At 39.2% G+C, this 12768-nt stretch overlaps 1 protein-coding gene across 3 annotated transcripts; it reads right to left on the bottom strand.

Moving 5' to 3' along the window:
* Positions 1–703: 703 nt before the first annotated feature.
* Positions 704–10649, bottom strand: slc43a3a (solute carrier family 43 member 3a). Of its 3 annotated transcripts, none has more exons than XM_066679109.1 (13): positions 9963–10649; positions 9224–9353; positions 8480–8526; positions 8316–8392; positions 8056–8148; positions 7165–7304; positions 6935–7074; positions 5933–6076; positions 5751–5858; positions 5092–5278; positions 4547–4667; positions 2563–2713; positions 704–2259 (listed from the first exon to the last, which is right to left on the bottom strand). In XM_066679109.1, exons 1-12 carry the CDS (start codon positions 10153–10155, stop codon positions 2570–2572), a joined length of 1524 nt encoding a protein of 507 aa, XP_066535206.1. In that variant the 5' UTR covers positions 10156–10649; the 3' UTR covers positions 704–2259; positions 2563–2569. The 3 variants fall into 3 exon arrangements, with proteins under 3 accessions (XP_066535206.1, XP_066535205.1, XP_066535204.1); XM_066679108.1 differs by having other exon boundaries at positions 704–2262; XM_066679107.1 differs by having other exon boundaries at positions 705–2713; positions 9963–10648.
* Between the last annotated feature and the right edge of the window lie 2119 nt (positions 10650–12768).

A 12768-nucleotide genomic window follows, 5' to 3' on the forward strand; every position in this document is an offset into this window, starting at 1 on the left:
TACTTCGCGGAAATTCGTTTTTGGCGGGTGGTCTTGGAACGCATCCCCCGCGAAAAACGAGGGATCACTGTATATTAGCACTTTTCATTGAATGGCAACAATCACACGGAGTGAGCTATTTAAACAACTTATATTCTAAGCAAATGTTTGTGAGGGTAAGGTGTTACATCTTTGTTAATATGCAGTACTTACTATGCATTCTTTATTACATCACTTTAATAATCAATATCCTGCTTTTCACAGGAAACATTGTGCAGGTAGATCTATTTGCTCATAAATTTGCAACGTGACTGATTTTATATAAGTGTTACGTTGGTCAGTTAGTGGACAGATTATGGTGGATGTAGCTTACTCTAGCAGGTAGGGCAATCAAATAAGATGTAATTCCTTGTATTTGCTTGATCCTGTGTACTCATCCTCGATTAGAATTTGCCTTGTTGTGATATCTATCATATGATTTAATCAACTGTTTTTCAAATGCAGCTTTACTTTTCCACGTTCTGAAATATACGTATACAAAACGAGTATGGAATGATTCACAGCCTTAGATTTGTATTCTACTTCCTGGCTCATTAAAGTCTCTTTACTCTTGTAGAGCTGCAGGCTGCCACCTCCAGCTGACCTTTATGAAACTTGTTGGAACAGTGCTCCACTCTATTTCCTGCCAGTAAAGATCATGTAAAGATAGTATATGAGTTATGAGGCCAGGTTCAGGAGAGATGTGGTTTGTGTGGTATTTAAGGTTAAGGGGGAATTCCATTAATACTTCCAAATTTCTACACTGCTGAATCACTGGAATGTAAACAAAGTCATTCAGAACACCTTAGGTTTATATACAGACTCTGAACTCGGGTCAAAGTGTCTATATCATCTATTTTAGCCTATATTGTCACAGGTGAACTAATATGTGTCTTCTGAAGAGTTCTGACAGCCTGCAAGTATATATATATATGCCATAAACTGATTTAAAAAATGATGTTTCAGGTTATTTGAAGTCAGTGTTTCAAGCTTAACTATATATGTGCAATAATGTCTGGTTCCTACCACTAACAATGGGAACAATTCGAAGTTTCTCTAGAATGGTGCATTTTTTATCAACCCACTGTGTATGACTTTGTTTACATCATTTAATTTCGTAGACCTTTTTTATTTACAGGAATTCCTCTTGTATGTTTATGAACAGATATGTAAATATGACACTGGGACACGTCATGGCTGGTCAGTTTTCACTTCTGATGAGTTTAAAATCATTATTCTATAGTGTATGATCAGCCTGAGCCAGAGTTTGGGAATCCTGAGTTCATGAGACTTCCAGTGACTTATTAGATGTCATACAATAGACAAAATCTGATTTTTTTACTCAAATTAATTTCCTTAGGACCCTATGCAACCTGTGCAAGGTCATACTTGTTGGTCTGCTGACTATTGTCAATTGTTACATAATGTTTAATATCCACCTACACTCAGCAGCTCTCAGTAATTGTGTGGTGACAGGTGCCAGTATCCCTATCAGATCTGACACATTAAAAATCCAGACGTAATCAGTTGAAAATAGCTTTTGGATTTACAGTCGTAGAGTAACCAAAGCCATGATTGTGAATATATTGGGTTGGGTGAATAGGCACTGCACAGTGTTCTCTAGAACAACACTAAAAATTCCATTTGTTTGTTTGGTCATACATTTACACGACTGATAGACCAAAAGAAATGACATAAAATCTCTTTATATTTACTAGCAATTAAAGTACATTTTTGCCTTCTTCTGTAAACTTTCCACAATTATTTATACATTCATTGGGACAGCAACAATATGCCAAGGTTATGTAGCTGCATAAGTATTGGGTACAAAATATGGAATGTGTTTATTCAGTATATATGCCTGTTTGTATTTTTACTTTACTCTGCATGTATGTTTGTTTGTAAGTCATGTATTTTTTCCCTAGTCTATTTCCAACAATTATAACTCAAAAAAATACAGTATTGTGTTTTCATCTGTGGAGTTTTAATACAAACACTCTATATCAAAATTGTGAAAAAAATCATTTTTAAATGTTTACACAGATTGCTACATTCTTAATTCTTCTAATAACAATTCCATATAAATCAAATCAAATCAAACTTTATTTATATAGCGCTTTTCACAACAAAAAGTCGTTACAAAGCAGCTTTACAGAGATCCGGGTCCAAGCCTCCTATGAGCAAGCCAGGGGCAACAGTGGCACACGAGGAAGAAACCAAGACTCATACGGGGAACCCATCCTCCTCGGGTCGACACCGGAGAGACAACAGAGAACAGAACAGAAGTAAAAGTGAAATGATGACAGATGAAGGGGTTATAGTAATGTAAATGTAGTATATTAGTGATATATGAGTCTGAGGAAGGAGGAGGTGATCAGTGATTCTGTGTGAGTTAAAAGTAGGTGCAGGGTTAATTTGAGATAAAACAGCATGGCCAAGCATGATAGTGTAGATGAGACAAGGCCAGGATCTTGTACAGATCCTGGCTGTTAAAATGCTGTTTAAAAAGTACAGCCCCTTCTCCGATCTACGTAATGACATTACCACAGTGCTATAATGAAGCTTCTCGGGTTGAAGAGTCAGCGCAGATGCTCTGTGGGTTCTCCCTCTGACTCGACAGTCTTCTGCAGTGGAGGAAGATGCTGAGAGGATGGATGAAAGCCAGCAAAGTCATGATGGTCAAACTTATGTTCACCTGGAATGACAGTCATGTACATGCATGGATGAGGGTCTTTATACTAGCTAAACATGAGATAAACATAAAACTGCAAACCACAGTTGCAAGCAGCAGGTCAAACTGAGCCCGCCTAGCCGTTAGTTAACTCAGACAAATGTTTTCATCTGGATTTTAAAAGCACTTTTGGACCAAGCCAGGGCGGCACTGAGGCTCAGCAGGTAGTGTCACAATCACACAGCTCCAGAGGCCTAGAAGTTATGGGTTCGAGTCCCACTCCGGGTGACTGTCTGTGAGGAATTCGGGGTGTTCTCCTCGTGTCTGCGTGGGTTTCCTCCGGGTGCTCCGGTTTCCTCCCACAGTCCAAAAACACGTTGGTAGGTGGATTGGTGTGAGTGTGTGTCACCCTGTGAAGGACTGGTGCCCCCTCCAGGGTGTATTCCCGCCTTGCACCCAGAAATTCCAGGTAGTCTCCGGCCCAACTGGATAATCCTAGTTTTCATTTTAGGAGCAATGTAAGACAAATAACTTCCACCAAATGAGCTGTAAGTGGTTGAATGTGTCTGCACTAAGAATGTGACTCACCTGAGAGGTCTGAATATAACACAAAGGAATGTCTGCTAGAGCTAGGCCATTTAGAGATTTAACTCTCAAAAGCAAGACCTTGTAGAGCATGTGAAAATAAATATGAGATCAGGATAATAGGTTTAAATTGTCTTCTCTTAGTAAGCAAATGAACTGCTACATTACCATCCCTATGATTTTAGGCTCACACACACACACACACTTACCTTAAAAAACACTTTTACCCTAAAAGAGCCTGCTGGAATAATTTTTTTCAAGATGACTCCAGAAAAAATAACTTTAGCTTTAGAACTATTCAAATTTTGGTAAAAATACATAGAAATATTAAGTTGCATTAAAAAAATTGGTGAATACAGTTTAAAAATTTTAATTAATTAATAAATTAATAAATAAACCAATTAATTAATGCCACAAGAGAGCTACAAGTCATAGCACAATGTCTGGCTCCAGTGGGCTAGAACGCTTGTCTTGTCTTCCCCCTAGTGTTCAGAAACTACAATTCCCCAAAGGACCTAATGCATTTAACAGGTAACACACACACACACACACACACATATATATTTTACACTGGCATCAGACTCAGAAAAAAACTATTACAGAGCAAAATAAGAGTGAAAGCTTTTAAAAATACACAATTCACACCATTTTAAATCCTTTCACTGTGAGCAGGTCAGGAGGAACCTTTAAACAACTAAAGGTACCATGAGCAACTGTTCAAACAATTGTATGAAAATATGTTAAAAATTTGGATGATGTCATTCAGGAAGGAGTCAAATAGTCCCTGGGCTGAATTACTTTTGGTCAGAAAGGTTTAAACAAAACCAATGACAGCCACAAAGGAACTGGGTTGGAATTCTCAGATAAGTGTTGGTATGCACCATGAAGAGTGTGCTACACTGCCACAGCCTGAAAGCATTCCGTGCAAGTGAGAAGACACTTCTCCAAACCTGGCTTAAAAAAAGCCAGTTTTAGGAAGTGGTCTCTGGTCAGATGGAGCTAAAATTATGCTGTTTCTCTATAATGTTCACTGCAATATAGAAGAAAAAGAGTGAGACATGCAGCTGACAACATAAAGCTCTGGGGCTGTTTTTCTGCAGAAGGGACTAGTACACTTCAGAAACAAGATGGAATGATGAAAAAAGGATTGTTAGAAATAGGAAGGCAGCACCACTGCTTCTAAGCATTGGAGTCCTGACCCATAGACATTTTGAGAGTGCGCTAGAATAACATTCCCTAGTTTAGACATTGGAGAAATTTAGTGAGACTTACATAGAAGGGATCTCCTCTGAGAGCTTTGACTAGAGCAAGGCATGGATACTGCAGCAATGACACCACGGCCGAGAGGGACATCACCAGACCATAGAGCTTTCCAAAGTGTTGGGAAGGGAACCTGTTAGGAACAAAAATCCTCTCACAATTCTATAATTGTTTTGTTCACTAAATCACTAAGATGTAAACAAAATCATCCATAATCTCTGTAACTCAATAAGTAAAGCCACTATGGTCCAAGTGGACCCCATATACTATTCCCATGCTTCCCATGGATTGGATAGAACAGCATGAACCCAACCAGACCCTATGTCTCTCTTGAAACGAGCTAGCCAATGTTTAACCCATTCTACAGTAATTAAGGAGACATATACGGTCAATGGTGCTATTAGACTATGAATAAGTTGAAACATTTCACAGTACAACACTCTGAATGACTTTGTTTACATCTCAGCAACTGAACAATTCTTAAACATTAAGTTATATATACATGCTCTAAACAAATCCCTTTTCATATATATTTTAATTTATACTCATTCACTGACGCAATGCTGACGAATGCAGCATTCCCTCCGTACAGAAACGAGCGGTTGAGGACTTGCAGGACAAAGGTTATATACTGGAGATGGAGGAGAGGAATGGTTGCACAGATTGAGAAAAGAAGACACTGGAGGGAGGTCACGAAGAGGGATAGGATGGCAGAGCGCAGGTCTGCTTCCCTTTCTGTCTCTCCTACAGAAGAAAAAGCATTTTATGAATAGATTAGCTGTCCCTTTTGTGAGCCGCATTTACACAAGCCAGAACATTGCTGTAAGGAGTTGATTGGGTTCAGCCAAAAACCGAAATCTTTAAAGATGTCAGGTCACTGCCGGGGATCGTATTTATTAGTTCCACAGCTACACAGACCAATGCTGATGGATTAATCCTCCTCTAGTCAACACCTGGCATTGAGTATTGTGACTTTAGACTCATGTGCAGCTGCTCCAGCACATCTCATTCCAGTGACATTGCTGTTCAGTGGAGACTGCAAAAGTTATGTGTGCAACAAACACCTGTCAGTAATAAGTGAATCTTAAAGTAGCTGAATTCACTCATTAAAAGTGGTTTCAGGGTACTCTGGGACATGTAATGTATCAAACATAGCACAAATATAGCACATTGGCCCATTTGTTTTGTGAATATTACGAGCTGTTTGCCCTCTGACCTGGCTTCAGTGCCTTGCCCTTGTGTCTGTCCATCAGCAGTCCATTCCAAGGGGCACAGAGAATACCACTCAGCTGAGTGAAAGCAAATGCATTGGTGTACTGGCTCACTGTGGGGGAGACAGGGATTTAGATGAAAGTATGGTAATAATATTTGTTTCAGTATTTGTGACATTTTTTTTACCAGTCTCTGGATCCTTATTTGCCAGGCGATTCAACATGGGATTCAGTGTTCCAATGAAAATGTAATGACGCAGCTGCATGACTGAAAGCCATATAAGATGCCATAAAAAGAACCAGGAGAATACACAGCTTTTAAAGCTGCTGTCTGGAGAGAGAGAGAGAGAGAGAGAGAGAGAGAGAGAGAGAGAGAGAGAGAGAAAGGGGGGGGGGTCAATTTGTAATCTTTTAAGTAAGATGCACAGTGTAATAAAACAAAACTCAACACTTATAATGCCCATTAGTTTGTAATAATTGTTATATAGATATTTGTTTTAATTTAACATTATAATTTATATAATGCAGAATATATTTTATATGTTTATATATATATTACATGAATTATAACACTAGTAACACTTGTTACACATATACTGTCTATAGAAGACTAGGGTTTGATTCCAAGCACAGGTCCATGGGCAAGACTCCTAAAAATACATTTAACACTCTAAATACAATAAATGTTGTTAAGGTAAAAGTAAATGCATTAATTACATTGTTTTAATTTTAAATTAATTAATTAATTCATTATCTGTAACCCTTATCCAGTTCAGGGTCGCGGTGGGTCCAGAGCCTACCTGGAATCATGGGGCGCAAGGCAGGAATACACTCTGGAGGGGGTGCCAGTCCTTCACAGGGCGACACACACTCACACATTCATTCACACACTCACACCTACGGACACTTTTGAGTTGCCAATCCACCTACCAACTTGTGTTTTTGAACTGTGGGAGGAAACCCACATGGACACAGGGAGAACACATTTTAAATTCATTATTCTATTAATACAGAGTTCTCAGAACTATCTAAGCTGGGTCTTCTTCCCAAAATCATTGAATCATAATCAAATTGATTTTATATTCCATCTCATATTACAGTCATACCAAGATTTGAACTATTTTCTGAATGGAAATATATGAAAAATACTGTAAATTGAACATAAGCAAGTACAACATTGATGCAATACCTGTCCCAAGTGTCTCTCCCAGCTCACTCTTCAGTGGATCACTGTCTCTATCTTGATCATTTGTTTTCGACGTGCGCTTCAACACTCGCTGTGCCTCGTATTCTTCCACATTGTAACTGTTTGATTTACCACAGTTGACCCTGCACCATAAAAAGCGTACTTTAGCAGTGAGAACACCCTTACAGCTGTTTTTTAAGTTGTTAAAGAACTGTAAGTTGTAGTCTTGTCACCCATAGTTGTAGCTCTCTGGGACTGGGTAGGGGATGTGAGATTTGGGCATGAGGAAGAAGGTCCGCAGAAGGTGGATGACATCACAGGCGGAGAGGAAGAGGAAAGAGGTGCGGAGAGAGATGCCTTTCTCATATAAAACCTTAATGAAAGACCATCATGGACGTTTATGAATATGTATCTGTAGCACATAACTATATACATACATTTTATGTTTGTTTTTCTTATTTATTTATTTATTTCCATTATAGTTTAATCACTACAATACCCAGAATGCATTATGGTAATATCTACTTATATGATGTACTAGCTACAAAATATAAGGTTTATTATTGTCTTTAGTTATCAGGCTTTAATCTGCATGCACAAGCAAGTGGAAATACATCGGAACACACTTATTCCACATCAAGTCCATGCTTGCACGTTTTCAAATGTTCCTCCCACCTACAAGATGGAAGGAGATATACATGTTTACTACACACTTAAGGGTGGATATTAAGCCATGGTGTGTGAAAGTGGTGAAAATGAAGAGGTGGGAGTTGAGAAAAGACAAGCAATGATAAGCATTAACAGTAATTTCATACAGAGTACACTGACCCAATGTTTTTATAAACCATAGTACATTGACCCGACCTTCTTCAACAATTTAGGGTCAGTGTGAGACCTCTGCTTTGAGCCAACTTTCCACAACATGCATCAACGAATCCAAACGTCTGGCTGGTGTTCCCAACCTATGTGTGGTATTCAAAAAATCTTAAGAATGCTCCCCTAATTTCACTGTTCTGGGAAGCCCAGTAATTAACACTATCTGTGGAACTGATAATGAGTCAGAATTAAACTTAATGTGCACTGGACGTATCAGTGGAGTGCTTTGGAACAGGTTTAATGCTTACTTTGATGATGAGAAAAACTGCAGAGGATGAGTCAAAAGCTCCATTATAGAGAGTGATGATTGTAGAGCGATGAGTTCCAAACAGGTTTCCGACCTAGTAACACAGAAAATAATTATTTCATCCTCAGAAACAGGGTCCTCTCTAAAACAATGGTGTATCAAATTAGTTCTGAAAACCAGTGGCACGGACAATGCCTTTATTTAGTGTTAAGTTAATAGAACTATGTACTTATTCAGACAGTATATATGTCAGTTTAATACCTGTATGTTAGTAAGCAGGAACATAATGCCCCCCACAGTGATGCAAGACAAAGCAGGGAAGAACAGCATGGAGAGAGCTGGAAAAGAGGAAACGTAATCACATAACTGGAATCAGCCCAATGGAATCACTGAGTTGAATAATTTCAGTAATATACATTGTTTACCTTTATTAGACAATGCTACCATCAACGTTCCTATAGTGTAGAGGAATCTACCAAAAATACAAATGATGTTAGTTTCAGTACATATCTATGACCTGTGAATGGCTTTTAGCTTTTGAAACATACATTTTACCCCTTTACTTGACATGATCCCCCTTTTCCCCATGTTAACAGTCCCCATATGGACTTATTTAAACACCTATGACATTCTTGGTCAAATTACCACAAGGATCCAACGGTACAGTTCCAATCTACCCATATAAACAGCCCTTTTCAGAACACCTTGTTTCTCATCCTTTTCTTTTAAGTGATAATGAACCACACACAGTGCCAAACAAGAACAAGACACAAAGAAATTCTGATTTAGTCAAGGCTGTACGCCGTCTCCACTGTTTTTCACTACTTGCTTCTCTGGTTATGCCGGTCCTCTCATTTCTATGCTTATAGCTGATCAGTTATTTCATGTCTGCACTCTAGTCATGTCTGTTTTACACTGTTTAACACCACCTTTGCTCATATGAATGTGGGCCCAGAGCTGTGATTGGAGATGCTGGGTGGAAGGAGTGGTAAAATTCTACTGTGCCTGCACTTGATGTAGGAAGTAGAGCAAAATACAAATGTATCAGTTTATTTCATGTTTTACTGATTTTGACAGACCACAAAAAATATGTTTTTACTCTTTGGGCATTGTGAGCAATCTCATAAATCTCAGAATTTTACAATTTTATCAAAAAGAAATAAACTCACATAGATAGAAACCTTGTAGTCATTGTTCCAAATCTGTCAAAAAGGAAGCCAATGGGTAGAGTGACAAAGTTGTTCATGAAAGAAGCAACAGTGAAGATGAGAGAGTACTGCTCATCCTGAGCACTGCAGTCTGGGGAAGACAGAAAGAATAATAATGAATGAGTGTGTGTGTGTGTTTGGCGATGTATCTATTTTTTCAGAGAACTAATGCCTCAATAACAATGAAAATAGATATTTTTTTTATCTAGAGTGTAGGATCCTCTCTATGTGTTTTAAATGTGCATTTCTTTGGCACTGTACAACATTCAAAAATGTGTCTTGCGCATGTGTCCTTGATGATGTGCGCCCGCACACACACACACACACACACACACACACACACAATATAGTGCATGAAGAGCAGTGGTCACCCAACTAGCGGCTGTGTCTTCACTACCCTGTCCCCCTAATTTTATTTGAAACAGAAGTGTATCTGTTGTGGGACATTTTTTACAGTTTTAATAAATTTACAGACAAAATTTTAATACATGTTTTAATTATTGTATTTGGGCAAATGCAACAATGTTATTAAACAAAGACTATATATAATATATATATATGGGAATTATATAAGACACCATCTCGAAACTGTGTGTGTGTGTGTATTTGCAGGCATCCCTTGGTGAAAGAAAATAATTCTAGGTTTTAAAAGGTAGCCCAGCACTGCTCCTCAGACGCACTGTAGAGAAGACACTCTTACCTACAGCCTCTGTGCCATTGGCTTCAGTCACATTAACACAGAGTTCACTGAAATATCCATCTGTCTTCAGGACGAATACGAGAGAAGCCCAGCCAAACACAACTCCAGCAAAACACAGGCACTCCAGCAGGCCTGTCACCAGGGTCAGTTTATACCGGACTTTCATCCCAGAACCTGTGTCGCCCTCAGGCATCCTCCTCTGCTTCCTCTGTTTCTCAAAAATAACACACAGTGTCTGTCCAGCAAGGCAAAATGTGTAGAATGCGAGTCTCTTTGTGTGTTAGCTGCAGGTCTTTCTCCCCCCTGTGCAAGGTTTCATATGTGGTTTCTCTATGTTCTGAGTACTGTTTATCACCCCGCACTGCTGGTGTTTTCTGTTGCTGTGAGATAGTACTCACGAAGATGACCAATGGAGTACAGCAGTGGAGTATGGGCGAATGAGATAAAGCTGATCATTCCTTCACACCAAGCCTCAAGAGGTGGGTCGGCTGCTTACTCACTTTGCAAGAAATCAAATTAGTCACTAAAACCACAAGAAATATATAGGAAGAAAAGATGCTGATCTAAGAGTTACATGTTCAATATGTTAGGAGTGGGCATGATCTCTGGTGTAATTTAAGGCCTGTCTTGTCTTGATTGTGAAACTTGTGAAAAAAATAAACTAAGTTCCCCTTCCCTTTACCCTCTTAGTTCTGCATTGACTTGGTTTTGTTCGAGTTAGGGTGGTTTGGCACAAATTCAATATCACGATATTTTCATTATACACAGTATGCATCACAATACAGTACACATCTCAATCCTATTGGCGTTGCTTATAATTAGTGAACTTTAGTCATTTTAAGGTCCACACTATGGACAGAGACGTACAGATCTGTGTGCAGTGCTTGTGTAATTGGTCACTGTGGAGCAGGTGCACATGTCATCACTGCTCTCAGTTCCAACTGTAACAACGTACAAGTACATCCAATACTTATGAAATAAGCTGAATTTATTACTGATCCAGAACTACTAACATAAGGGGTGTCTGTCTACAAGTACTTGGATATTTGGCGTAGTGGAGCTAGTCTGGGCGCTTCAAGAACAGCAACATTCCAACATTTTTTACACCTAAGTGCCACTTCTATGTGATTGTGCTGCTGCTCAAGACTTTGGTTCTTTGGTCAACTGACGCTTAATGAAGAGCTACAGTAGTTTGCTACAACAAATTATGCAGTAGATGGTTTGCGGCCCCTACCTGAGGAGCTTTAAAGCAGTGGGTGTTTCTAATAAACATCCTAATGTTTACTGGGCATTCTACATGATGAAGAGACCAGTCTTCCATCAAACGATTACAGACACCGTCTATTAACATCCTTTAAAATAGGACTTTATTCCTGGCTACGGACTCACAGTCTGAACACATGCTCTCCCTGGTGCGCCTTAATCCAGATTACCACGTCTGTCTTCCCTAATCTCTCTCAACAGGCTTCCTCCACGAGGAAATGTACGTAAAACCAACACAACACAATCAACGTGCTCCCCTTTGTATTTGCTACGTGATACATCCCACAGCACCGCTACAAATGACTCGGGAATAACTAAATCCCACTAAATTAATCCCAGGCTAACTCGGGGACGCAGGTTCTGGCTGTAAACAGTAACGCGCTTGTTCAGCTTTCACTCGTAAACTGTCTCTACTGAAGTTGTAATAATGAGCTGAACGCAGTGAGGAAGTGTGCAGGTGACTTACATGATGTTTTACTCTCTTCTTAGCTCCAGTCGGTCGTGCTGCTGTAGCATCAGTGCAGCGCGCGCTTTTGCCTCGCACCTGCACGGGCGGCGAGGGTGCGCGCACGCGTTCAACCGAGGTTCTCCTGAGCATCTGAAGGTCACTTCCACGTAATGAGGCGCACAATGGAGGAATCGGAGCATGTTTGGTGTTTTTCAGCGGTTTTCAAAATGTGACAGGAACCAGACGTTTCTCTAATTCCACGAAAAAGGTGTTTCGCAAAACAGTTATAAACAGAGTGAAATGTCGTTTCATGGTAGTTTTTGAAAGGTTTGGGCTTAAGTTACAGTATTGTGCAAAAGGCTTAGACCCTTAAAATTTGTATTATTATTAAAAATAATGTATCTTCTCAGTAAGAGTGGGGCTTGTACAAAATTATATATTATTACAATAAATACAAAAACATAATAATGGGCAACAGTTAATGTATAAACAGGTCTTTTTATGTATTGGATTGTTTATGAGCTTTGTTTGCATATATTCCCATTGAGGGTGTGAATTAACAGCACACTTGATTAACTTTATAAAGTATTTATTAATCATGGACTGCCATGAGAAGACATTTGTTTAAAACCAACCTTCTTGCTGTAATACTGTTATTTATTTATTTTTTTATTGTAAATATATACAGGAGGTCCTCGGGTTACGTCAGTCCCGAGTTACGATGTTTCATGGTTACGACACATGTCCAATTTACTGTATAAAGCCTTGTTTCAACTTAAGTGGTTTTGCGTCGTAAACGTCTTAACGCGAACTTCGTGTTTGGTGCGGCGCGGCGGAAGAATACACGGTTACGCGGCTCGGGACCGAGGAGGATAGGATAAGTGCTTACAGTATGTTATTTACGTACAGTGTGTACGTATGTTCCGACTTACACCGAAAATCGGTTTACGACGCGACGTAGGAACGTCGTAAGTTGAGGACCCCCTGTATATAAAACAAAATATAAGTCCTGGGGATGAAGTGAGGTCTAGGAAATCAACACAATTAAAAATCTACATTTATAATAGAATAAGGTACAGTTATGTTCCCTAACTA

The sequence above is a fragment of the Hoplias malabaricus genome, chromosome 8 (assembly GCF_029633855.1).
Source record: "Hoplias malabaricus isolate fHopMal1 chromosome 8, fHopMal1.hap1, whole genome shotgun sequence".
NCBI lineage: Eukaryota > Metazoa > Chordata > Actinopteri > Characiformes > Erythrinidae > Hoplias > Hoplias malabaricus.

Excerpts from the sequence above, each read along its gene's own strand:
- slc43a3a (XM_066679109.1), bottom strand. The coding sequence starts at position 10,155 with ATGCCTGAGGGCGACACAGGTTCTGGGATGAAAGTCCGGTATAAACTG. Across the intron at positions 9,354-9,962 it reads CAATGGCACAGAGGCTGTAG|ACTGCAGTGCTCAGGATGAG; the intron begins GTAAGAGTGTCT and ends TGTCTTCCCCAG. Across the intron at positions 8,149-8,315 it reads TCCTGCTTACTAACATACAG|GTCGGAAACCTGTTTGGAAC; the intron begins GTATTAAACTGA and ends CTGTGTTACTAG.